Raw genomic sequence first — 27,478 nt, forward strand, 5'->3', positions numbered from 1 at the left:
AAATGAAGCTTTTCTGGTAGCAGCAAACACACTGATCGGGCTGACGATTCTTAGTCAGCCTTAATGTCGGAGCTGCTCTTTGGCTGTGAACATTTCTTCTGTTATCCTGAGGATTATTTTTAATATAAATAAACAACAACACTGTTTTATGCAACTGGGATTATATTTGTATCATACTGTCGTTTAATGTTTATTAGTTATTGTTAATATACTAATTAAGAAATGCATTCATCACAGCTGTCTGTTGGAGTGAGGTAGAAGGTAGCTACATTTTTACTCTGAAGAAAATAACTTTCACTGATGTTCAGGTTACAATTTCTTTCTAAAGTCTCAGAAAGCCTTTTTTAAAGACAATCTTAAATAATGATCTAGCATTGACATCCATAGAAAATCTTCTGATTAGAAAAATAGTGCGGGATAAAAAGCTTTCTCAGGGACACTATACAAAAGAACATATGTTGCCAAAAGCTGAGTCATTTTAAAAGTCATTGCAATTACTCACTCTGCTATTTTTTTACCACACTAAACATGAAAAACAGAAAGAAAACTAAAAAGTTGTTAGACATTAGAAAAAAGCTAATAGTCAAGCATGGTCAATGTAAAGCTTACAAGACTATCTGTAAAGACATTGATGTTACTGTGACCACCTTTGACAATATTATTAAGACGTTTAAAGGCCCCTAGAGCTGTAGCCAACATCTCTGGATGTAGTCGCAAGAGGAAAATTGAACAGAAGTTGAAGTTGAACAGAAAGAGGGCTTGAATGGTCAAGAAAAAAGCAAGGAAAACTACAGATCCAAGCTAGTCTTCAAATTCAAGGTACAATTGTTTCACTGTATGAATGAAAATGATATCCATGGTAGAACACCCCACTTCTAAGAGAGAGACACCTAAAATCCTAAAATGCATGTTGACAAGCCACAGTCCTTTTGAAAAAATGTGCTTTGGACAGATGAAACTAAATTAGAGCTTTTTGGTAAATCACACCAACCCCATATTGACAGAAGAAAAACAAAACCTTCAAAGAAAACAAAGAGAACAACAAAGTACTGAGTAAAGGGTGTGAATATTAATACATGCAATAGAGCATGCAATATTTCAGTTCTTTATTTTTAATACATTTGCAAAAATGTCTAAAAAACCTTTTGGCTTTGTCATTATGGGGTATTGTCTGTAGATGAGAAAAAATGTAATACATTTTGGAATAAGGCTGTAACATAACAAAATGTGGGTAAAGTGAAGGGATGTGAATACTTTTCCTGGATGCACTGTATATTATTTTTTTATAAGTAGAAAGGTAACAATTTTGTACATGTATTTAATGAAGTTTTAGGAACTAATTTGCCGTTAATTGCTCGTCCATTGACAGCTAGGATTGCCTACAGCCCTCTGTAACCCTCTGTAGAATAAGTGGTATGGAAAATGAATTAATAAATGCTATGATTGCAATAAATGATTATGATGTGCAGTGTTGCCAATTATGGCTTGGGGTTCATGCTATCTTTATTAGTGAAGTTAAATACCACAGTCTTGTAGAAACAAGCCCAACTAGATATAGTTGGGTGTATGTGCCAAACAGCAGTTTGGAGTATCTGGCCTCTATGAAGTCTTTGGGAGGAGCTCTGGAGGAGGCACAGTCCAGCAAGTCCATAGTTCTGCTGGAGGACTTCACTGCTCATGTGTGCAATGGCAACTTGAAAGCTTTGCACTCACATTCATTCAGATTTTTATTTTAAAACTTACAAATAAATCATAAAAAAATATAAAATGAACAGTATTGGATCATATGTTTCAATTGATCCATTATCAACAATAGGTTATTTAATAACATGCCGGCTTAATGTTGGAGGACGGTCTGTATTAAGTGTGTGTTCAGGTAATTATCTTCACCTGAACTAGAAATTACATATGAAAGCTTATTGTCTTTTAACAATAAGCTACAACTAGCATTCAGATAAAAAAAGACTAATCTACAATATTTTAGTGATTCCTGTCTTTAAACATAGAAATGTTGACAAAAAATGATACTGTACACAATAAAATCACATTCAAACAATTAGTACATAGAAAAATGTATTACTGGGAGTATCTTCACCCATCTTATCCTGCTAATATATCATTAGTCATGTATTGAAAAGAAACAGTATCTCTCCTTGTTAGAAAGACTGAGGGCGGAACTTAAGTTTGTTGAGGGCTTCATACAGTGCAACATATTAACCAGACAGGAAGGAAACAACAACAACAAACTTATTTTTCATAGTAACATGCTAATATATTGTTTAGAGAGGCATTGTAATGTGTATTGAATTCTGTTTTTATGTTTTTTGAATGTTTATGATTTATAAGATAGCCTCCAGTTAAATTGTTTATGAATGTTGCCATGGTGATTAATGTAGACCGTTTGTTTAATTGTTTCCAGATAACATCCACTCATCTATGTCATCACCCGTACCATCTGCTGATAAAGAATTATAATTATGGTTGCCAAAGGAAGTATGTAGCGCCTCCCAGAGCTCAAAACCTCAAATTGGCCAGAGAGAAAATGAGAAAATGAAATTTAAGCGACAATGCACCTGGCTTTGTTTCTCCTCCTCTCAGTGAAAACCTGGTTTAAAGAGATTTGAGGTGAACCAATTATTTTACTGGTCAAGACTACAATCTTAAAAGAGTTAGATGACCGTACCAGGCTGGGAGATGAGAGGTTAGAACACTCCTTACAAGACTATTTGTACACAATTTCTAATATCTTCTGGCTGACATAGGAGCTGCAGATCTATTTCAGAAGATAGAGTCATTGTAAACATTTTTAAAGAATATTTTTAGTTTTTACAGAGGTCATTTGAGAGTCCAGAACTGTACCAAGATACTTAAAGTTATCCACAGATTCAACAGACTTACAAATGAGCAAAATTGACTTAATGATCAAATCCAGTTTTGTGGAGAGTACCAGTTCCGTTGTTTTATCCACATTAATGACACCAGGTTTCCAAAGTTCCACATTATATGCACAGTGCTTGTGTCGAAAATATATTGAAACTGTCTAGCAAAGACGTTAACTGAGCAGCATACAGGACCAACTGATCCTTTTGTCTATTTGAACAGTTTGCAAACCATTTGTGTTGAAAGCTGTAATCAGAGCTCAGTTTAAAAGCTTTGATGGCTGAGTTCACTGAGTTAAACTACCTTTTTCTGATTTCTAGACTTCAATATTTTAGTCAAACATTAGTGATTCTGATCTGTCAAGTCTATTTTTTATTTAAAATGTTTTAGTGTTGTTTATAGTAGTTATGAAGGAATGACGGGGACCAGAATGGAGCCTGTTTGGTTCACGCTTCAATACTGTGTGTGAATATGAATAAATGTAGTGCAACAAATAGATAATAGTTATAATAGTAGTTATTGTAACTATATCTATTATAGTTATAAAATGTGTGTATCATATATTCATCATGGTGATCTTTGGATCAGTCTGAGCAGCCTTTGATTGTTATCACGTGATGAAAGTGTTTGTCTACGAGTGAAATCAGATAGATTAAATGGTTCATTATAATCTTTAACAACCTTTGTCTTTACAGTGAAAACATTCAAATACTTTTATAAACTATAATGTCTCACTTAAAATATGCGTAAGTTTCTTTATTGCCTCATACATTGTTCTTCTGTGAGAGAGCCGCTTGAATTACTATTTATCTTTGATGTTCCTGTTGACCAAAACAGTGTTTCCATGGAAACATGGGTTTATCAGCCTTGACAACTCTTTAACGTCATTGCCAGCTCAGCCAATCACGGGAGGGGGACCGCACAGTGCATTTGCATAGACTCTATATAAGCAAAGTTGCTCCCATTAACATATCAGTTGCTCGAAATGCCTGAACCAGCAAAGTCAGCGCCCAAGAAGGGCTCCAAGAAAGCCGTCACCAAGACCGCCGGGAAAGGCGGCAAGAAGAGGAGAAAGACAAGGAAGGAGAGCTATGCCATCTACGTGTACAAGGTGCTGAAGCAGGTCCACCCTGATACCGGTATCTCCTCCAAGGCCATGGGCATCATGAACTCCTTTGTTGGAGACATCTTTGAGCGCATCGCCGGTGAGGCTTCCCGTCTGGCTCACTACAACAAACGCTCCACCATCACCTCCAGGGAGATCCAGACCGCCGTCCGTCTGCTCCTGCCCGGTGAGCTGGCCAAGCACGCTGTGTCTGAGGGCACCAAGGCTGTCACCAAGTACACCAGCTCCAAGTAAACCTGTTGTCTGTACCCAATAACCCAAAGGTCCTTTTCAGGACCACCCACAGTTTCACTTGAGAGCAATCACTCCTGAAAAATCACATGATACAACTGCCTGCCTTCATCGTTGTCTTTAAATCTATTTAAATTAATGTTCAAAACAATTAATTTACTGTCCACTTTTTTTTTTAAAACGCTTTAATTACAGGAGAACTGGCTGTGCCAAAATTTAATCTGGTCGACCCTTTTTCTGTGAAGTCGCATAATTTAACCTTAATGCTTAATATGGGTAGTATGCCACTGTTACATTTTATGTATGTTAAGATGTTGCTGATATGACTAAGCAATATAAAGGATGACTACAACATTTAAGGCAATGGGGACAAGATAATGGCAATTATGATTTCAGAATGAGTACACTTAAAATGATTTACACTTTTAACCATCGTGCTCACACCAAACTAGACTGAAGTACCTAACTTCAGTGTAAGGAGCAGAATATAAACCCACCAGGAACCTGTGATTCTGGGTTATACATGTGATTTTCGATTGTAAATCGCTCTGCTGCTCCAGAGTCATGTTCATGGAAATCATAAAATTACTGGACACCTTAGTTAACAGGAACTTTCTAGATGTGTTTATTTGGATGAGGAGTAAATATTTTGGGGGTGTGGGCATTAAATATTGTAAATATAATTTCCCACTTGGGCATAATGTTTCCATTGAGATATGTATGAAATAAGAACATGCATAAAGACACTAGAGTCCAATTGTCCTTTCATTGACTGTAAAATGAGATAATACAAGATTTTGGAACAAAATCTTTAAAAAAGACTTTTAGTTATGTTATATAAAATACCTCATGATGTAATAATCATAACTCAGGGGAACAGAAACCTACCTTTCACACAGTAAATTAAAATGAAAATGTTTATGACAACTGTCAGTGTTATTATAGTTTATACATAGTGTGTAAAACACTAGTATTGAATTTGATAGGGTCAACAACAGAACACACACAGACATAAATTAATACATATTGTAACTGATACTTTTAATAAGTAATCATTAAATTAAGTTTACCAATGATGCATTTATGGAGCATCAGTGGACATTGTATTTGTTAGCTAATAACATACTGACTGGACACATGTGCTGCCATTTATTTGTCGTGTTCATTAATATTACAAATGTAAATAAGTCTAAAAAGTCGTTTATTTATATTAAAAATAATCCTCAGGATAACAGAAGAAATGTTCACAGCCAAAGAGCAGCTCCGACATTAAGGCTGACTAAGAATCGTCAGCCTGATCAGTGTGTTTGCTGCTACCAGAAAAGCTTCATTTTATTATAAAATGATCATCAACAGATGGTTGTTTTTGCGTTGGCTCTGTGAACAAACATGTAAGCCAGCTGGAAAACTACGTTTGGTGGAGCTCGGATGTATTTTACAGCATTTTAGGAGAGAAATGAGAGAGAAAAGTCGCTGCGCAGTGCTGTCCGCGGCGGTGAACAGGTGATGTTTGTTTGCTCCACGAACAAAATGCAGAGAGCATCAGAGCTCTACGTGACTTCAATATGAAGACAAACATGTCCGCTATCTGCTGTCTTCCCTGTCAGCCTTCGGGACTTGTCCCACACTTATTTTTTCCTCTTTTCTTACTACTAGAAAACACAAGTGTCAGACATTCACCCTGCTCTCCGGAGCCAGCAGCGGGACTGAGTCTCCACGGTTCTCATGGTGTGTTTAAGTGCAGCCTCCTGCCTCAGACTCTCCACTAGTCTATTCAGACTCTGTGTGATTTACATAGGATCCAAACTCTGAGAAAACAATGGCAGAAGTGGCTCCAGCTCCCGCAGCCGCCCCGGCGAAAGCCGCCAAGAAGAAGGCAGCAAAGCCCAAGAAGACCGGCCCCAGCGTCAGCGAGCTGATCGTTAAAACCGTGTCTGCCTCCAAGGAGCGAAGCGGCGTGTCTCTGGCCGCTCTGAAGAAGGCTTTGGCTGCCGGAGGTTACGATGTGGACAAGAACAAGGCCCGCGTCAAGACCGCCGTCAAGAGCCTGGTGACCAAGGGGACTCTGGTCCAGACCAAGGGAACCGGAGCCTCCGGCTCTTTCAAGATGAGCAAGAAGGTGGAGACTAAGCCCAAGAAGACGGCCGTGAAGAAAGCTGCTCCTAAAGCTAAGAAGCCCGCCGCCAAGAAACCCGCAGCGGCTAAGAAGCCCAAGACAGCAGCCAAGAAGGCAGCAGCCGCCAAGAAATCCCCAAAGAAGGTGAAGAAGCCCGCAGCGGCCAAGAAAGCAGCCAAGAGCCCCAAGAAGGCCGCCAAGAGCCCCAAGAAGGCCGCCAAAAGTCCCAAGAAAGTGGTCAAGAAGGCTCCCGCAGCCAAGAAGGCTCCCGCAAAGAAGGTGGCCAAGCCCAAAGCCAAGAAGGCAGCACCCAAGAAGAAGTGAGCTGTCATCAGTCTGAACCCCTCAACCTGAACAAAGGCTCTTTTAAGAGCCACCCACATCTCACCTTAAGAGCATGATCCCAATAATTATGTTTTAACCATTAATATAGTGTCTCCATATTACTGACTCAAATAGTTTGAAGTTTGACTATTTTAGTCAGTAAAGTGAAATTATGTATTAAACACAGGCATGCAGATTATTACATACATATTATCTGTCATGTTAGTCAGAGGCAGCCCTTTTCTTTCTCAGTACCTTTTTACCAAAGACATCCAGCTGGCCCGCCGCATCCGTGGAGAGAGAGCTTAAACTGTCTGCTGCTCTGAAAACACAAAGGCTCTTTTAAGAGCCACCAACCATGAAATGTGTTTGAAATAACTGAGGAAACATTTAAATCAAAATATTATACTATGTGAAAACTTTCTTTACAACACATTTTTAACATTATTCTATCACCTTGTTCTTCATTTTGCCCCCGTTTACATTCATACACCCTATACTCATAATAAATATTTTATGTTTTGCATTATAACCTGGATAACTGCAAACTGGCACATGGTTTTGGGAAGTGGACGTCAGTGTATTTTGCATAAACAAATCTGACGGGATTAAGGATGTCAGGGAATTGTGATGATGAGGGTGGGCGTGAATGATATGGATGTAAATGAAAGTACAGAAAAATAAATAAGTCATTATACATAGTTATGTAAATAGTAGTTTGGATGGAAGAGAAAAAGGTAGGGTAGTGTGAAGATGGTTGTTGAGAATTAGTTAACATTTTGAAGTTCAAAGAAATTATAAAAGTTAGTCTGGTGTCATTGTTTCGTGGCTTGTTGATCAAATATAAAGATGAGGAGCAGAAAGAGGAAGTGATGAGTGAAGTGTTGCATAATGTGAGGAAAGCCAAGAATGGTGATGGGCTCTTTGTGAGCTAGCAGATGTTTTCAAAGTGGGAGGCAGGTGTCCCCAAAGGGCCTCCAAACAATTTCAGGGGAGGCTCAGTGAATGTAAATGCTTTACACTCAACAAATCTGGTCAAAATAATATTATATTAACATTAAATCCTCAATTTAGCACCTTTACATTGTGGACGGGAAAAAAAAACGGTAAAAATTATTTTACCTATAGGACATTATTTCGACCTCAACCTCGACCTAGTGGAGGTGGTGAGAGAAAGGAGAATGATTACTGATGAGTAACGACTCCCACCCCATGAGAGACACTCTGACCGCACTGGAGAGATCCTTCAGTTACAGACTTTCACCCAAGTGTGTGAAGGAGGGATATCACAGGTTCTTGCTCCCTGCAGCTGTTAAACTGTACGATCAGCACTGCTCCCAGTAAACCACACACACCCCCAACCTGGACAATTTGACGAACTGCACCTTTTTAATGTACACTACAGTGCATTATCAGTATTTCAGGTATACTTTACTTTCAGTTCCACTGTGCATATCTGTGAAATTACAATATCACACTATTATTCTTGTACATAATGTTACTATTTTTTTTACTATATATTTTTTTTACTATATTTTAATACAATTGTTTTTATTGCTTTTGTACTTACTTACCATTTATTGTTCTTTATTCTTTTTATTGCTGCTCTTTCTATTTTTATCAACTGACTTGCTGCAATAATGTAAATTTCTAATAAAGGATTGTATCTTATCTTATCTTATTTATTATAATATCTTATTTATAATACCTCACAACATCACAACAAAAGTGAAAATAGTGATCAAATGTAAAAATGTATACATTATTATTATTATTATTATTATTATTACTAGTAGTAGTAGTAGTTGTAGTAGCATCTACATTTACATTTACTCTTCTGTATATGAATATGTTTACCCATAATGTATACTGCTTTGTAGGTTTTTTATATATATATATACATAGGTTTGTTTTGTTTTTTGCTAATTAAAAAAGTATATGTGTAAAAATATATTAGGCTATTATCTTATTTTATTCACCACATCACAACTCACAACATCACAACAAAAGTGAAAATAATGATCAAAAGCAAATATTTACATAGTATATATTATTATTATCATTAGTAGTAGTATTTACCTTTAGTCTTATTATGTAGGCTACCCATAATGTATACTGCTTTGTAGGTTGTTATTTTTTTTGTTGACATATACAATATATACTGTAAAACAATATACAGTATATGTTGTCATTTTATAGCCCATTGCTGTAGGATTATGAGTAATTATTCGAGTGAAGTCTGGTGAAGTCTGGATGTATTATAAGAGCTCTCTTAACACATCCATGGGTGAAGTCCGGCATGGCAGTCTCCTGATGGCCCAGGCTGTTCACTCTTCCCACCAACAGATGGCGATGAAGCGCAGATGAGCGCTGACCCGGAAACAGTGTGTGCGCACAGAGGCACGTTTTCCTGCAGCATGGGCAGTGGTGGTGTTACTGTGTGCAGATGTCTGTAGAGATGGTGGAGGAGCTTTCAGTGAAAACAGCCCAGCCGGTCCGCCCGGCCGGGATTCTACAGCAGAACCGGGTCTTCCTCGACTTCTTCTGGGACTTTGCCAAACCGGACCAGGAGGTCCGGCTGAAGGCGGTAGAAAGCCTCATTCAGTACCTGAAAACCAACAACCAGGTGAGATAGAGTCAGGCTCACTAACTGAGAGATTGAGATTCAGACATGTTTACAGACACGTTTAAAAACTGAAATGTTGTATTAAATCAGAACTGGAAGAAATGTTCAGGTCTTTTTAAAGTACAGAAGTTGTATCAGCTGTAAATAAGTATAATGACGTTAACCAAAACAACCATCTAACAAAAAGTCATAAATTAACAATCATACATAAATACACACAAACAAAAAGAAAAAGACAGCAAATACACTTAAAGTAGCACAATTAAAGCATGATAATTGGACATAGTGAAGTATAAGTATATTTAATACAGTACATTATTAACCCTTTGTAGGTCTGCTCAACTGTTTTGTAGAGATCACTTTGTGTCATGATATCTGGTCAAAAACAAAATCAATTTAACCCAAACTTTTTGTGCAATCTTTACCACTTGTATGTAATGCACAAAAACAGATTGCGTTATGGTTTCTAGATACAAGTTGTGCTAGTGTATAAACGAAGAATAACACAAATCACTGCTGACATAAGAGATCATGCTGGAGACATTTGTTGAGTTTCATTTTTTAATCTTCTACATGAACAGAATGCGTCTCTAACATGTTGTTAAACATGTTAGAGACACATTCTGAATTGCAAGGGAAGTTTGAAAGTCTCTAAACTATCTGAAATGTGAATTCTATCCCCTAATTGAAATTGTATGTCACAACAAACAGTGTTCCCAAAAGAAAAAAGACTCTCCTGCAGCAATGTGCAGCTGTGTGTAATACTGTGGTACTTTTTCTCCATCGCTCTGTTTACTGCAGGCAGATGAGTTGGAATACACCTTTAAAAGGCTGGTGGATGGTCTGGCTCACACACGAGAGGCGGCAAGACCTGGATTCAGTCTGGCTCTGGGACAGGTGAGTGGACAAGACTCAAAACAAGTTGACTAGCTATGATTACATTTCAGGTTTGAGGGTTGATTCATTTAGGATGGCTCAATCAACTGTTGCAACCAACAAAATTATATATTATTGCATTCTATCATACAAAATTATAAAAATGGCAAGTATATACACCTATAACCCTCTTCATAATATACTTGATATACTGTGGATTAACTGTTGCATGAATTTAAATAATGTTAAAACGTATAGCTTGTGATTATAACAGAAAAAATGATCCAAATATCAATATGTGCTTAAGTGGCTCTTCCATGGGGGAAATACTGAAAACACTGAATAAATAAGAAGCAAATTCACTGAAAATGTGTTGAAATATGTTATAGTCAAATGGTGACATCTGCTGGGCGACTTTTAGTATTACATTTGTGTGGATGGATTCAATCTGAGACTGTGATGTAACGGACCACACTCCTACTGTCTGCTGTGATTATTGTTATTTTGTTCAATTAAGCATATAATATTAATCACTATTAAACAGTGTACAGCTCTGTTTTTACATTTAGTGGCAGATTGAGAAACACAACCCTCATTTAAAACCAGTGAGACACCTCTCGGATACGAGGGTGACACAATGAGGCCTCAGTTTTAATATTGGGAAGTAAGGTGTCGAAAACATCTGTTGAGCAGTCTTCTTCAAGCCTAACTGACAAATATACAGTATGTTACTTAATACAAAATATAACAGGACATAACATTTTAGATAATTTAGAAACAGTTTTATATTTTTTGACAGGTTTATTTTTCAACTCTAAAATGTCCTGCTCGGTACATATCATGGACCTAACTCTTTAAAAGATTAGTTTAAAGTGTAATAGACAAGATGTGATTTTGAACAGAGCATGAGAGCCATATTACACTTTCAATGAAACAAAAGAGATATGACATTTGTGTCTGCTGTTTAAACAAGATGAGCAATGAATAGCAGGAGCTACAAACATAATCTTGTAAGAATACCTTTTTAAGATATTTCAGATATTGTCATTTGGCTTATTACACATACTGGTCGGAAATTTCTGAAGTAATTTAGTTTTAATTAGTAAAACTATTTTTAGATATCTGAGTCCAAGCATGAAATGATGAAAATGTTGGATTTAACATGACATGAGTCGTTTTTTTGTTTTGATTTTTTCAGGTCTTGAGTGCCTTTGAAGATGTCTCTCTGCAGGATATACTCGACAGAATCAAAGAAAAGCACAATTTGCAGAAAGTGAAAAAGGTGCGTTTGATGTTCTGTCTAACAGCTCCAAACGCTTCATGAATGAGATCTGAGAATCTGAAGGTTTTCTCTTGTCTTTCAGAAACTTGTCAGAAATGCTATGTTTGGGAATTTGTTTGGCGTCCTCGCTCTTCATCAGTCTGGCCGCCTCTCAAAAGTAAGTAGTTTCACCATGACTCAGCATTTTAAAGGATAGGTTCAGAGTTTTTTCTAAGTCTGTGTTGATACAGCAGTCACATGCTGTACTGCATGTGAAGTGATCTAATTTTTCCAGCTCAGCATAAAAAAAGGCATTTGAATCCAGTTTAAGTAAAACAAAACAAAAAATGACTTTGAAGCTTTATCAGATATCAAAACTTATTAGGATTAATTGATTAATGGATTTTGTCTATAAAATGTTTGAAAATAGTGAAAAATGGTTGAACCTTACTATATGTAGTGCTGTAGATATGAAGCAATTCCGCCTCCACAAATATTTAATGAAGCTCCTTAGCCAGTTGAGACTTATGTGATTTACAAATAAACACCTTGATTGGGCTTCAGGGGTACAGCAGTCATTTTTTCTCCAAGCAAATTAATACACCCCCTGTCTAATATCACAGTGTCATTTATAATGTATGAATCAGGTTAATGTGTGTGTGAACTGCAGTATAATGTGGTGTTGTGTCTCGGCAGGAGCCACAGGTGGTGCTGGGATGTGTGCAGCTCCTCCAGAGCCTCAGCGAGCACAGACAACACCTGAAGGACCTGCCCACTAAGACCATGATGGACATCCTAAATGAGGTGAGCTGCTCCGTTGTACCTCTTATTATACAAAGGCCATCTCACTATTACTATTATAGCCATAACCATACGCAAATATTTTTGGTTTTATCTTTCACTTGAATCCTACAATTAATTTAAGTTTGATAGATAATTTTATTTCAACCAGACTTTTATATTTATTAATGAGTAAGAGCATGATTTGTTGATAAAATCACCTGTGGAAAGAAATGATTGCTGATGACATCACCTCAAACTAACGTGTATGATGCTGGTCCGTCCATCAGATTCCAGAGGAGGTTTTTGAGGAGGTTCTGCTGGGCGCTCTGCAGACTGACCTGGCATCAGCCTTCAGGACTCCAGAGCAGCTGCAGCTGCTGCTGGTAGCACTGCAGCGCTTCCCACAAACCCTCAAACCCAAGAAACTCAAGAAGCTGCTGGGCTCGTCAACCATCATCAACGCTGACAACATCCCCAAGTAAGTCTGTAACTGGCTTATTGGGTTTTCCTTTTAGGTCTGGCTTTGTGTGGCTTTATGTAACTTCATCGTCTGCCAATATATCAGTTTTAAAACTCTCAAATATAGATTTTTATCAGTCTTTCTCTAATTGGCACAGCCACACATTTCATCAGTTGTTTCCAGTTTCTTTTCCTGCATCTGCTAATTGGCAGCAGCTGTGTGGAACAGCTAAAGAGCTTGTGATGTTTTCTGGCAGGCTGACAGAGGTGTTGAAGATGGCGGCCCGCTCAGTGAAGAAGGAGTGTGTTCTCCCAGCAGTGGTCCTGGACCTATTGAAGCTCTCTCTGAGGGAAGACAGCTTCCAGCTCTTCTGGAATAAAGCCATCGTTGACAGCATGTTTAAGGAGCAGCCGGGACCAACTCAGTGAGTCCTTGCAGGGAGAAAGGCCTTCTGAGAGGAAAAGAAACAAGAGCCTTAGAATATTAATCCTAAAATCTCCCATAGGTGTTCTACTCTGTATGGAAGCATCTGTATTAGCTCCATTCATTTGTTTACCTTTTTCCTTTAATTAGTCACCCATTTGTTTATTTTTCATATTGTTCAGTCCTAGTTTGAGTTAACATGTTTCTTGGTGTCGTCCTCTTTGTGTGCAGCTACCTGAGTTTCCGTCTGCTGGGCAGCGCCCTGCCTCTCCTGTCTATAGACCAGCTGAAGGAGGTTTTGTCTGGAGAGGTGATGATGCACTACGGGGAACATGTGGTGTCTGCTCAGGTTAGTGGTCCTGCTTAGTCGACTGTCATTAATAGCAGTTTACATCAAACAACAACAGAGTTGATGTTATTTGTAGGTGTCAGGGGGAAAAAAATGCTCATCAAAATTAAAAATAATTGTTGGGAAAAACACCAGATAGTGACTTTGATTTCTCCAGAAAACATTAAGAAACTTTTGATATCCAAATCCAGTTACGCCCCCCTAATGCACATTGGATGTGGCTGCATTTCATGGAAAGTTGGGAAACAAAAAGTGATTCTTTAAAGAACACACTAGCATTTTTCACGCAGAAAGGTGTGTTTGGTTACAGGTTGTGAATCAATCGGCTAGATCCCTGGATCCTCCTGTCCACTTAATGAAGTGTCTTTGAACAAGACAATGAAACCCAAATTGCTCCCGATGGCCAGTCTAGCAATTTGCAGTGTAGCTCTAAGTGACTAGATACCTCTGGAAGTATGTGAAAACATGTTCCTCTATGTCTTTTTTTGCCTCAAATTCAACCACTAACCACTAATTCCAGTGGTTAGTTTTATTCATTAAAAGCAGACTGATTTAGGTCTTGCCCTTTCTTTTTCACTCAGAAACCAGACCGCTTCAAGCTGGCCCCAGAGATGGACGTCTATGTGTCGGACTTCTTGCAGAACTGTCAGGACTCTGACAAACAGCTGGCAGTGATGGTGGCCTTCTCTTCACTGACCAACCAGGGTTACCCTGTGGTGCCATCGGTGTGGAAGGTGGTGCAGCACCTCCAGCCAGCAGCTCTGCAGAGCTACGTGGAGTGGCTGAAGACCATGTTCTTGCAGCCTCAGCTGGACAAGCTCCTGGACTTCAGCACTCGCAAGCAGAAAGACAATCAGGAAGCTCAGTGAGTGTATACACCTGTTGTATGTTTAAAAGCATGTTTACCTGTCAGTCCTGATCCTGAAATGGAGGATTCTATTGATTGTCGACTTTACCTCCTCAGAAAGGAGAACTCCATATTCCGCCTGAGGAAGTGGATTATTGCTCGGCTGTCCTCGATCATTGACAACCACCAGGTGAAGAAGCAGGAGGACCTCATCATGGATGTGGCCAGGTCAGACCTGCATTTAGTTGAACGATATAAACTGCTCAGTGTTTGATGAGGAGAAACCATCAGCTGTTGTTGTGCTGTGTCTTTTCCAGGTTCGTCTTTTTCCATGCTTTCTTCAGCACCAAGAAGCCGACTAAAGACATCCCAGAGACAGCGGGGAAACTTTCCGTCCCACTGGATGATAAAACCAGAGGAGTGCTTGTCAATTCTTTCTTTGGGTGAGCTGTAATCTTTTCTACTGATCGTAGACAGCTGCTTGGTGAATATCAACCACTGATTACAGCCAGAGTTGTTTATTCCTAGCAAAGTACTGTAAACTAGGAACGACTCAGTGACCTCTGTCTGACTTACGCTGCTTTCTTGTCATATGAAATAGATCTGAAAGATTCCCATGTTTTCTGATTTGAAAATGTTTACATCATAAAACAACTCAAGACAGTTAATCAATGGACACAGTAGACTTTGGCTGATGTGAGGCATCCCTATTTGATAGATGTTCAGGCACTGCATATTTAGCACTAAATTAGATATATCAGAGCTTACTGAAAAGGATTTGGAAGTTAAACTTGGATACTATGTGAATGCAGCAATAGAGCCACTTTCCATATATTTAGAAAAAATGTGTCTGTCTATTTTCAGTGGTAAGATGTTTTGATAGAGATCTGAAGTAAAACATGAACTTCTGGGTTCTGTTTCAGTAGTAATTCAAAGTCACATTGATGTTTTTGCTCTGTGGTTCACTCCAGATGTCCAGATGAGGACGGTAGATTTTTTTTAACAAACAATATTATGTCTCTGTTTATTTAGCTTTTCTGTTTTTCAGCTCCCTTTAGCAAACATAATTCCCCACGAATCCAAAAGCTTTGTGGTGACCAGTTGCTTTAATCACTGGTGGCTGCCTCTCATTAATTACAGTCATTGTGCAAAGAGACAGAGTTTGACTGATTTAACAGTTCAAAAGTCTAATGATAATCCGCAACTGATACCATCAGTTTAAATCAGGAAACCAGTCTGTTCACATCTAAAGATAAAACAAACCAGAAAAGAACACAAATCTGACGTCCCTGTTTTCACCAAAAGCTGTTCAGGTGTCTTATGACTGACTTCTGTTTGTCCATCATCCAGGCTCCTCATGTCCATGCACCACCTGCCTCTCATTGAGAACTCGGCCGAGGGGGCGGCGACTGTCAATCAAAAGCGAGCGCTGGGTGTAACAGCCGACGGCACCATGTGGATCTACCACCTGGTCCAGTACGCCCAAGTCCTGCTCAGCCAGCCAAAACACGTCCAGAGTAGCCAGTCCTTCAGCGCTGAGCAAAGACAGGCCTGGGACAGGTAGGACAAGAGGATCCTCCTCAGAGTATCTGTGATCCATGTCCAGAACAGGATCAAGATGAAAGGATGCAGATTAAATGTTGCTCTTCTTTTTTTAGAGCCTCTTTATGAATTTAGTTTTTTTGGGGGGGTTTTATCCATTAAAGGATTATTTTAAATAATTATTATTAGTTATATCTTGTATATCATAGATTTTGCTGTATTTTCTTTATTATAATAACACTGAACTCACAAAAGTGATTCTTACATTTCTGTTTTCTCACAGCTTTAACAAGTTCAGGATGCATCATGTAAATTGTACAACATTATAGGTGTTGATGAGCATACTTTTTTACATGCCGCTGCGACACCAGTGTATCTGTTTAATGAGAAGCACCTCTGTAGGTGCAGAGCAGGTGTGAAACGAGGTGTGAACATGTTTTACAGCTCTGACTCTACATGTGTTTCCCCCAGCATGCTCGAGTCAGTGGAGAGCTTGAAGAAGAAAGCAAAGAAAGGCCAAAGTGCAGAGTGGAGTGCTTTCCAGCAGCTCTTCCTGTTGGTCGGCATGCATCTCTTCAAGGTATGGTATACTGTCTCAATTCCAGAGCAATAATGCAATGATGTTGCATTATTATTGTATTTATCTTATTGTCTTTTTCTTAAAGAATACTGTTAACAAAAACTAACAAAAACCATTGGAAACAAAACATTGTACAGAAATGAGCCTTGTTAGAAAGAGAAGGATAATTGTCTCTGTTCTGAACGCTGTCGTAAATGTGTTTGTGGTTGAAGGCTCCTGAAGAGCTAGTTGACGTCTTGAAGGACCTGCAGAGCTGTATGGACAAAGCCCAGGAGAAGAAGGTCAAGAAGAAAAAGAAGAAACAAGGTGAGGCAACAGAAATGTAATAAATGTTGAACTATTCCGTTAAAGCCACGATCTACAGGATTTATTTTTACTCATCTAAATCACAAAATGTGTTTGTAGAAGAGATTATCAGTACATCTCCACAAACTGAGATGTGACAGACCTTTTTTTTTCATTTTAGTTCAGTCACTGGTGGGCTATTTATGTATTTATTTATTTATTTATTTATCCTCCGCCACACAGGAAGTGACTGGTCCAAACTGGAAATCTAAAATCAACATTGTCATTCTGATCTTTTTCACCACTTTGCAAATGTTTTGGCATAGATTTGATTTGAACCTTTTATTGTTGCTCATAATATAAAACCTTTCAACACAACTGTACAGTGTAAAACTGAAAGAAGAAACTAAGCAGCAAAAAAACAGACTGTCTTCAATCAGCAAATGGAGCTGGATTGAATGGATTGTTTCAGTTTCTCTCAGTTCGTAGTTTTTTACAGCCCATAACTTGACTTTTAGTGCTCTCTTAGTGTTTTCTGTAGACACACCCGGCAACTGTTTCAGTAAAAGCTCTGATGAACACACAGTATGCTACCAAGTGACAGACTGACAAAGTTTGCAACTAGCTGGTGAACAGAGTGGAATATTTCCATAGCTCAGGAGCCAAATATTCTACCCCTGAAGTTGGTGGAGACCAAAACAGAGCTAAAAGGAGTGTAAATTGGCAACTATTTGCTAGCACATTCACCACAACAACTGTATGTTGTGTTTACAGTGTATTCTGGTGACTCCAAGCAGCCAAAAATATCTAGCTTTAATATGAAATGTGCGTTTCTCCTGGTGTATCCACAGAGCAGGAGGAGGAGCCTGAGTGGGTGGAGGTGATGGTGGACATCTTGTTGTCCCTTCTGTCCCAGCCGAGTCGACATATCAGACAGGTCTGCAGGACCGTCTTCTCTTCCATCTGCCCCCATGTTACTGCAGCCGCCCTCACCGCCATCTTAGACGTAAGTAACGTACATAAAGATCAGTCGTTGTCAAAATGGTAAAGAGGTAGATTTTGACACCATCCGTGAATCAGTTTTTACAATGTGTAGTGTGTAAGTTTGATCTGTAGACCTGTAATCATCATTATATGATAACAGATTGGCTCAAAGTTTGACAAGCAACTCTTATCACAATGGTTTTTGTTTTGTTTTTTTGTCTTGTGGCCTTTATCAGTAGAGTGAATTTGCTCAGTTGTCATGGAAATTGTGTTCTTGTCCTAAATAAAGAATTTCAGTCAGGTGATAACAAGCATAAGACAATAAAACACATACATCTTGGTTGGATTGGCCTGGCAGGACTTTATTTAAACATTTAAACCAGTCTCCCTTCTAATAGTGAATTTGAGGTATCTGTCACATGCATGTGGACAACAAAGCAAGAATCAGGATCAAAATAGTTAAATGCAAAACACTTAATTACTTGAATCAAAGCTGGGTTTGGCAGCAGGTAATCGGCATGGGCAAATGCAAGCAGCCAAAAGACTAAGGAGGCTGTGGTGACAGTCTGCAAAAATTATACTGAACAATGGGGCAAAAATACCCCAAAACGCTGGGTTTAATATCAGATAAACAAGTTACACTAGATCATAGTTAAAGAAGTTTAACCAAAACACGAAAATCTTTAAAATCAGGTCACAAATATTTTGTTTAGCCTTTAAAAAAGATTTAGTTGTTTCCTAAGATAGCTGGGCTGTGTACTTCTTAGCAAGAGCTACTCAGTGGATGAATCATTATCTTGTCTGCAAACTGCTCCGACAGTGTTCTGTCAACTCTAATAAATAATTAATCTCTAATGATTTTCACAGTTACTTCAGTCATTAGTATTGCACGACTAGCTTTATAAGGGATTTTAATGACTATGTGCCGGGCTTTGTGCAGGTCCTGGACTCAGAAAAGGATGACGAGGAGGATTCTGCCGTGTTCGTCACTGACGAGATTGACAAAACCCAGAAGAAATCAGAGGAAGATGAAGATGACGAAGACATGGAGGTTAGTCCTTTTTATCGTCTCATCAGTAACATCATCTTATCGACTTATCAATATCTTGTAATATTTGACACTTCTGGTTTTCCTTTTATTTACTGAATATATTAAACATACAGGTCTGTATGCTACAGTTGATTGTTTTGGGGGTTTTTTTGTTTTAAAAAATGAACACTTAACTGATATCTTCATAACGTGTTTATGGTTTTGTCAGGTTGACAAGTCAGACGAATCAGATGATGAGGATGAAGATGCAGATGGTGAAGCAATGGAGGCGGAAGAGGAAGAGGAGGAGGATGATGATGACGATGATGAACTAGAGGAGGAAGGAGAGGTGGACCAAAACTTCCGTCTGGAGCTGATGAAGGTCCTGCAGCAGCAGAATGCTTTGGTGGGTGTTCAGGTTTTCAGCCCCTCCTGGTCTCAGTGTCTAGTGTTTTAAATTAATGATCGTTTAAAACTGCATTCATTATCCTTTCCATTTGGCCTTTTGGGGACAGAGCAACAAGTGTGAACAAAAACCTGAACCAGCTAAACCCACCTTTGGCTCTGTGAACTGAAACAAACACGATTTTTTTAAAATAACTTTCCATATGGGGCTCAAAGGGTGGCAATGTCTGTGCACCACTTTGGTTCAGACAGAAATATCTCAACAACTATTGAATGGATTAAGATGAAATTTTGTATAGAAATGTATGATACCCATACAATGATTTTGAGTGTAATATTTCAACACCCATTAGATTGATTACAATGAGATGTGGTGCAGACTTTCATGTCCCCATAAAGATAAATTATGATAACTAACTTTTAATATAGCACCATCATCATATGAAACAGTGTCTTACCAATACTTTGTTTTTCAACTAAATACCTGAAAATCATTGACAGTTCCCTCAGCCACAGCTGTACCTTATGTTTAATGCTAATTATTAAATGTTTTCATGTTAACATAGTGAATTATTTTGGAGAACATGTTGAACATTGTACTTGGTAAACATCAGTTAGTATACTGATATTGGTTGCTATTTTTAGTCTTTTTTTATACATTAATAATACATTTTTTCACATGTAGCTCTCTCTAACCTCTCTTCAAGTTTTCAGGCCGGCATGTCATGAATTTAGCAAGATTAATATCTTTACAGTGGTATTTGGAGATACATTCTTGTCCTCCAATTGTGCTGTATGTTCAGGCCGCAGAGGAGGACGGCAGCAGTGATGAAGATATGGATGATGAAGCCATGATGGAGCTGGATAAGAGCCTGGCATCGTTGTTCTCAGAACAGAAGAAAAAGGCCTTGGCCAAGAAGGACGAAAAGACCAAAATACAGAAAGAGAAAATGCTGGTTCGAGACTTTAAGATCAAGGTACCTCGTCCTCAGTCTGTGGTCTTATAAGGACATAGTCTCACACATTTTACCAGGAGTCAGATGAGAACACTTTCATTTGTGTCTAGTATTAAGATCCAGGACGTGTTTATCTTATAATTATTATGTTTTATTTAATAGGAACAGATACAGTATACATGACACAGCTGTCCAATGCAAGTATCACAGTGTCTAAAGCAGATAAAATGAAAAAGGAGGTAAACTGATACAATAATCTTAGACTAGAAGCAGACACTCAGGGGGAAACTGCTAGCTTACCTCCATTAAAACCATGAAAAAACAATTCCCACCAACTCTAAAGCTGTCTCTCTCCTTTGTTTGGCTTTTCCACTCACTGTAGGTGTTGGACCTGATCGAGGTGTTCGTGGCTCGGCAGGCGGGCAGTCCTCTTGTGTTGGGTTTGGTGGAGCCTCTGCTCAGCATTATCGACAAAGGAATGAGCTCCGACAGCCACCAACAGGAGCAGGACTTCCTCCGCAGAGCTGCAGATATCTTCAGGTAACACACCTGAGGCGTGGACCATCATGATTTACTGTATTAGTGTTTGTTTTTGTGATTGACATGTCTGGTAATAAGCATGATTGTGTTTGGTTTGAGTGGTTTTATTCACCAGAGAGCACCTAACAGACACTGTGAAAAGTTTTTTTTTTTTTTTTTTTTACTTTGAGTGAATACATGATGAATACTTGTGTGATTTTTGCAGGAACCAGCTCTGTAGGTCCAAGGTTTACTGCAGGACTGCTGGTGACAGACAGGGGGAGCTCCATGACCTGCTGGACAAACTGATGACTAAAACCCAGAAACTGTCCGACTCCTCCGTCTGCCTCTATTACTTCAGGTAGAACTTTCTGCTTAATGACTGATCTGAAGAGAAAACGATGTCAAACTCTCACACTCCATATTAGATGTGAATTTAGAAGTAACGAGGAGTAAATGAGCTTTGTTAATCATGTGGGGAAAATGGATCTCATACACAGACAGAAAATACAATTAAAATGAATATAAAGCAAATAGAGGACATTACACATAACATGACTGACGATTTCATTACTAGAACATGCAAACCGAGAATATGAGGAATTAAAACCGTTAAATATAAGACTGTGAGATGCAGTTCATAGCTCAGAAAAAAGCTGCCAAGTAAAACCTAAGATTTTTTATTCTGTCAAATGAAATATGCATGCTTGTAAGTGAGCACACAGGCAGGTGTCATATACAGTACAACAGGAGAAAATACTGATATAAATGTCACAGCCCAGAATTTGTGAGCTATACAAGGAGAAGGGATCACACAAGATTTAAAGTATTTTAAATAATAGTTTATTTAGAGCTAAAGAAAAAGTATAAATGCATCTGTATTCTTTAAACCATTGAAATGTTGTATGGATTTGTGATGTTCTGAAGGATAAACAGAGACAGAAAGGAGGAGCCAGCTTAAATAATCTAAACCCAGGAGCATTGAAAATGAGAAGTTGTCACACAAAGGAAATATATTTGATTAGTATATGTTACTTGGTAAATGCTGAGGGATTTGGCAGCAGCGTTTTCTGGTATTTGGCACGACATCTTATACTATTTAGTAGCTGTTAGAAAAATACTCCCATCACGGCAGTTGCCTCACAGTGTTTCAGCAGGCTGCTGTTTGCTGCTTGAATAAATGTCCTCTTTTATAACGCCTGACAGAGTAACATCAATTTATTCTGTCGTCCATCTCCCTGACTGTTACATCCATTTGATCTGCACCTATTTAACTGAAAAGACACTTTGTTTTAATGGGGCATTTTTTTGCATTTAACTGTTTTGTTTTTGTCTGTCACATCCACTAAATTTCTTTTCATCTGTTGATTTCTGACAACAGAACTTCTTTTTACTCTTTAGTGAATTTCTTGTGAATAAATACTACCTTATATAACACACCTGCTCTACTCATTGACAGGTTGATGTGTGTTAGCAGTTAAGAGGATTTTCTGAATCTGACTCTGAGCCTCCGTGAAAATATTCTTGCATGATTTATATTTGGGCCAGTACGCTATTAGAAACACCTGGTTCATGCTCGAGATGCACTTGCTTTCTTGTTGCTTTCTGTTATTCTCAGACAGCCACACTGACTCCTCTAGGTCAGAAATGAATGTGTCGAGCTCGACCCTACATTTAATTTTAGTCTGTTGTGAGTTGGCCAAAGCCTTTTCCTCATGTTGAAATGTCCTTCCAGTGCCTCTCTGTACGTGGTGAAAGTGCTCCGAGGAGCTCCTCCTGCTGAGACCAAAGAGGAGCCGACAGCCGCAGCAATCGACGTATGTTTACCACACACTGATTCATCTGTCACTTCTGTGTTCATCCGCTGTTTGATTTCTCCTCTCTTAACCTCCTCACAGTGGGAGTTGTGTTTAGATTGTTGGACGGTGTGGTTGTGATCACAAGAATCGATCAGTTCGTAGCCTAATTAGGCGAGTATGTAAAGTGTTGCTGGCACAGAAGCTCATTGTGGCTGAAACAGCACTTAAATAGATATTTCTCTAAAAAAAATGACATCTTCTTGTACTCATAGATCTTAAAGTTGGTCATGAGACAGATGGACATCTAATTAATTATTTACATGGTACATAATTGTTACCATTGCATTTCCCATATTATGTCCAGCTTTGCACTGAATCAGTTCCAGCTGTGGTCTGGTGTTTTTACTGGGTTACTCTGTTCAAGAGCTGAAACAATTGGTTTGAAACAGAAACTTGTGTTAATTAGTTTGTTACCTGTCACCTGTGTTCTGCGAAATGTCAAAATGTCTTCTGTCAAAAAGACGTCCCTTTGATCACACTTAAACAGTAACATATAGTCACACCTGTAATCACAGAACATAGAATACATCTCTGATGTTGTTCTCTCTCATGGTGGGTGTTTGTTTCTGCAGTTGAAGTTCATGGGGAACGTGGATGTGGATCGGGTCTCCACAATCTTCCGAAATGCTCTGAGCTCCTTCATGAGCCGGAGAAAGAGCCCTATGACTGCTCAGATGTTCACCGACTTGTTCAACAGATTCCCTGTGAGTACTTTTACACATCTGATGGTGGTTCACATCAACATGAAGCCAGAAGTTAATGTCCTCTGTTGGCAGTTTTCAACACAGCTATTGTTTTTTTCCAGGTTTTGTGTGTCAACCTGTTGGATACAGCTGTGCAGCACATCACATTTGGGGTCAGAGAACACCAGCAGGTAAAGATTTTGGAGCGTTAGCTTCAGGAGCAGTTATGTAGCCCAATTTCTGGCAAACAAGAGAAGAATAAGTAAAGGAAATAAAACCTGAAGTTAATTTTATTTGCCAACTGATTCCGTATACAAATCAGCAATTTTTTTTGTTTTTGTTTTTTAATGTTGTATTGACAAAGATCAGCCAACAAATCCTGCATATTATACCTTTTAACTTTATTTTTAAAACAAAAATGTGTTATGAAATCTCCAACTGATAAAGAGGCTTTTTGTACATGGTCAAAATGTGGGATCACTTCATTTTATGTCACCTACATGTCTGTGATTAGCTTAAATCAATATAATCAGTATTAATAGGTCAAATAGTTTTTATCAGCAAAGTTGGTGTGTCAAGCTTTTGAAAATTTCACTAATTGTTTTCACTGCATGTGACAATAAGGTTTCCTTGCTTAGCTTTTCTTTCACTCTTCTAGATATTTGGTTATTTTCAGCTCTTTATACTGTGAAGTTCATGTGTATAGTAGAATTTCTGTTAATGGACGTTGTTTTGTGTGCACAGGGTCTAGCATGTATGTTGGTGTTGAGGGCAATGCAGAGCAGGGAGGTTCAGCAGCTGTTGAGCGGCGATCTGTGGACGGAGCTCTTTGTAAAGGTTGCAGGTCAGCTGGCAACGGTAAGTCAACACAGACAACCCTGTGTTTCATCACAATGTCACCACTGAACGTGAGATGCATCTAAACACAGGAAATCAAGAAATTCTATCAGTTGTTTGAGTAATATCTGAATTTTACCAAATGGTACAAAAACAGTTTTATGCAAATGTATTGAACAAGATGGTTTTCAGTTTCCACCTGTTGTGGAACCGACACTGTACAACTTCAGTAAAATGACATGAACACATTACAACAGGTTTATACATTATATGAAAGTATTTAAAAATTATGGAAATGTCAGGGGGTGTTGCATCAAGGCTGCAGTGTAAATCCTGAATTATGAATGACTGTATGAGTGTAAAAAATAATGGCCTGCTCATTGTTTAGCTGCAGCGTTACTGTTTTGCTTCACTCTCACAGCTTCTTCAGCAGCAGCAGCAGCAGTTTAATCAGGCTCACGTTTTTATTACATACACACACTTTCTCATTGATATGAATGGAAAAAATGAGTCCAAACTTTTGACTGGTACTGTATATTCGTGCACACATTGCTTTTGGATTACTTAATGTTACCTGAAAGCTGTATTATACTGTTCACCTCCCAATCGTCACAACAAAATATACAATTTCTGCCGCTGTGATAACTTTCCAGGTATAAAATCCTCTCTGATGAGCTTTTAAACTGTAGCTCCAACTAGACTTCCTGTTGCAGTTAATTGTCTCACCAGTACCTCAAACAACATGCATCCACCAACACAGTCCCTTGCATTGTTTTAACACACGGCTGCTTTCTAGGTTTTTTTTTTTTTTTTTTTTTTATTAGCTTACTACAGTAACATAGCGGGAAAAAAATATTTAATTTAAATGGTTTTGGCAGCAATATCAGTCAAGTGGATCAGTGAATCCCCACAAAAAACACTGCTAAGCTGGTTAGTTACCCTCATCTAAGGTGGCCTTAATGGTCAGCTGTGGCCCAAAAATGACTTCTTTGTCCCCTTCGCGCAGTGTCTTCAGGCTGTTGGTCAAACTGAGAGCAAAATGGTGAAGGAGAAAGTGGTGAAAATCTTGGAGCTCTGTCAGTTCCTAGTGAAGATCGTCCACCTGCAGGTAGGTCGGCTATGAGTGTCAGTGTGAGGGGGAAACTGTTGACATGGTCTCGATTGAGGTGCTCAGTCTCTTCTTCTTGCTTTCTGCACTGTTTAGAAACTGACTGTAGACCTGGAGCCCCTTAAAACGGTCCTGCAGTCCCTGACCAGCGTCATCACCTTCAATAAGACCGGCAAGCTAGAAGACACCTACTGGGCCGTGATGAAACACTTTGGAGTCATGTGAGTTGTTGTCTGTTTCTCAGACATTGTGAATGTAAATCCTTCTATTCATGCAACATGTCAGTAAGCAGATGTCCTCATAATTTTGGACACATGCCTCATGTATTTTAAGTGTTATGATACATGATCCTGCTTGCTGAGTATCTTCTTTGTCTGTGTGCACATGCTCACTTGTAAAAAGATGATTAGAAACCCAGTTACTTTTATACATGGCCAAGAAATCTGATTTCTGCAAGAGATATCTACCTGGGGAAATCAGGTTTCTCCAATTCCCTATCCTCATTACATGAATCAGGTTTATAAATCAGGTTTATCGTTTACATGACATTGAAGAAACACGACTACTGCAGAAAGCTGATAATAAACCGGTAATCTAAGTGTGTAAACACAGTCAATATTTCCCCATTATGTTGCAGCAGTGTACAGTTAATATAAAACTCTATTAGCAGCACCAGTGTATTGTCATTACACCAGTAATAATTAGCACAGGGTCTGCTGTGCTCGCCACAAGCAGTAACACACCGACACTGGCTGAAGAACACTCACAGAGATATTTGAGTTTTAACACTACAAACAAGCTCTGAAAACTGAAAGGTTTGAAGTTCAGGGGAGCAAATCGCTTCTGTGTTGTTTCGAATATGTAAATCAGTATTAAGTTTATTTACTTTTAGACAAAATAATATTATCAATAAGTAGAGATACGTAGTTGCTGAAATGTGAACCACTTATTTCTTTGTCTTAACTTATGCCATTATGTCTACAATTGTTTGTATTTATTTAATTTTCAAGGCTGCTATTGTCTTTCTACTAATGACAGTGCACATTGAGCAGTGGCTCTGTTTATGTAGGTGGTTTTAGATTATTTCCTTTTTAGACTGTTTAGTTTGTTTTTAGTCAGTTCACGTATACAAGTACACTGGTCAGTAATCTTACTGTTGCATTTGAATAGTGTATTATATTCTTTACCGACTGTCCTTCTACTTGTGTATGAGAGTCACAAACTAAATTTTGTTGTACTTGTATGACAATAAAGATATCTAATCGAATCTATTATGTTCATAACTTCTAATCGATCTCTACCAACATGAGCTTCACTAAGGTGTTATTTATCACAGGGCTGGGTGGATTGGGCAGGGCAAGGTGGATTTTTGGGGGGACAGTGTATTAAAGCCATCATGTTGACCTTGCATGTTTTGATGTTCACATTCACAGGAAGCCCAAAGTTGAAAAGACAAAGCCTGACAAGGAAGCCGACCAACAACAAGCTCCCAAGAAGAAGAAAGGTTTTCTACCTGAGACGAAAAAGCGGAAGAAGCGCAATAAGCCTGTTTTAGAACCTGCGGGGAACAACTCGACCCCCACAAACAAACCAGAGGAAGCGAAAGGACAAGCCAAAAAGAAAAAAGACAAGAAAATGAAACTGAAACGACCGGCCGATGGTGCAGCGGCTCCACATCCCAACCCAGCCAAAAAGAGCAAGACACAGTCTGACAGCAAGCCAGCCAAGAAGAAGAAGCCCAAACAGAAGATAGAGGGAGGAGGGAAAATATAAAGTGGATGCTTGCTATTTAAATGGACACAAAGAAACTTTTGTTGATTGTCTTTTAGAGTCAGTTAGTTTTTCTACTGTCCACGCAGTTTACATGGCTGCTGATTGACGATATCTTGGTAAATTTCAGCATGAGAGATTTCCATACTGAAAACTTTACATGTGGTGAAAGTTAGTTAAGAAAGGTTATTTTTTCTAATATGTGAATGCTATCGATTAGAAAAAAATGTCTACAACAATAAATTGTTTTCTCTTCCTGCAAATCCAACTCCACTCCCACTTCAGAATGGCTTCATGCAACATTAATAAGAAATGTGTGAAATGTAAAATTTCCTGTCACAGCTCCCTTTTATAATCTGGTCTCACAGCTTCATCCGACCAACAGGCAGATTATAAAACTGTTTGACGTAGGATGAAGCTCTGCCTTTCAGTATCACTTCAGATCATTTAATGTTTTCCCAATGAATATGATGCTCTTCACTTTCACTTTTTCTGATGGAGACATTCAAGCTGTCAATCTTACAGTAGGTTAATAAAACGCCTGCTTTCGTCAGGATGTTTAAAATACTGAGGGAATAAATCCAAATTGTCTCTCGAGCTGTGTAAATATTTGGCTTT

The 27,478-nt window shown here is 38.6% G+C and overlaps 3 protein-coding genes across 4 annotated transcripts in view; all 3 read left to right on the forward strand.

Moving 5' to 3' along the window:
• The window catches only part of LOC128371393 (histone H1-like), a 36,515-nt gene extending 29,829 nt beyond the window's left edge, over positions 1–6,686 (forward strand). Inside the window, exon 2 of one of the 2 annotated variants that reach the window (XM_053331708.1) lies at positions 6,615–6,686. In XM_053331708.1, coding sequence (XP_053187683.1) covers positions 6,615–6,677 — 63 coding nt within the window. In that variant the 3' untranslated portion in view covers positions 6,678–6,686. Of the gene's footprint in view, positions 1–6,056 lie in introns of those variants that run through there. The other variant, XM_053331707.1, reaches the window with a different exon arrangement.
• Positions 3,866–4,240, forward strand: LOC128371403 (histone H2B 1/2). The gene has a single exon (XM_053331720.1). The coding sequence runs from the start codon at positions 3,866–3,868 to the stop codon at positions 4,238–4,240; it is 375 nt and encodes a 124-aa protein (XP_053187695.1).
• A 2,433-nt stretch (positions 6,687–9,119) lies between the features above and the next one.
• mybbp1a (MYB binding protein (P160) 1a) lies at positions 9,120–27,199 on the forward strand. The gene is made up of 27 exons (XM_053331949.1): positions 9,120–9,303; positions 10,105–10,200; positions 11,378–11,461; positions 11,544–11,618; positions 12,137–12,244; positions 12,511–12,701; positions 12,940–13,107; positions 13,338–13,455; positions 14,037–14,320; positions 14,420–14,530; positions 14,620–14,745; positions 15,653–15,862; positions 16,316–16,424; positions 16,637–16,730; positions 17,561–17,715; positions 18,634–18,744; positions 18,953–19,129; positions 19,932–20,105; positions 20,467–20,624; positions 20,830–20,964; positions 22,339–22,420; positions 23,035–23,166; positions 23,268–23,336; positions 23,890–24,003; positions 24,989–25,090; positions 25,187–25,311; positions 26,524–27,199. Exons 1-27 carry the CDS (start codon positions 9,124–9,126, stop codon positions 26,861–26,863), a joined length of 3,828 nt encoding a protein of 1,275 aa, XP_053187924.1. The 5' UTR covers positions 9,120–9,123; the 3' UTR covers positions 26,864–27,199.
• Positions 27,200–27,478: the final 279 nt, after the last annotated feature.

This window comes from Scomber japonicus, chromosome 13, assembly GCF_027409825.1.
Source record: "Scomber japonicus isolate fScoJap1 chromosome 13, fScoJap1.pri, whole genome shotgun sequence".
Classification (NCBI taxonomy): Eukaryota; Metazoa; Chordata; class Actinopteri; order Scombriformes; family Scombridae; genus Scomber; species Scomber japonicus.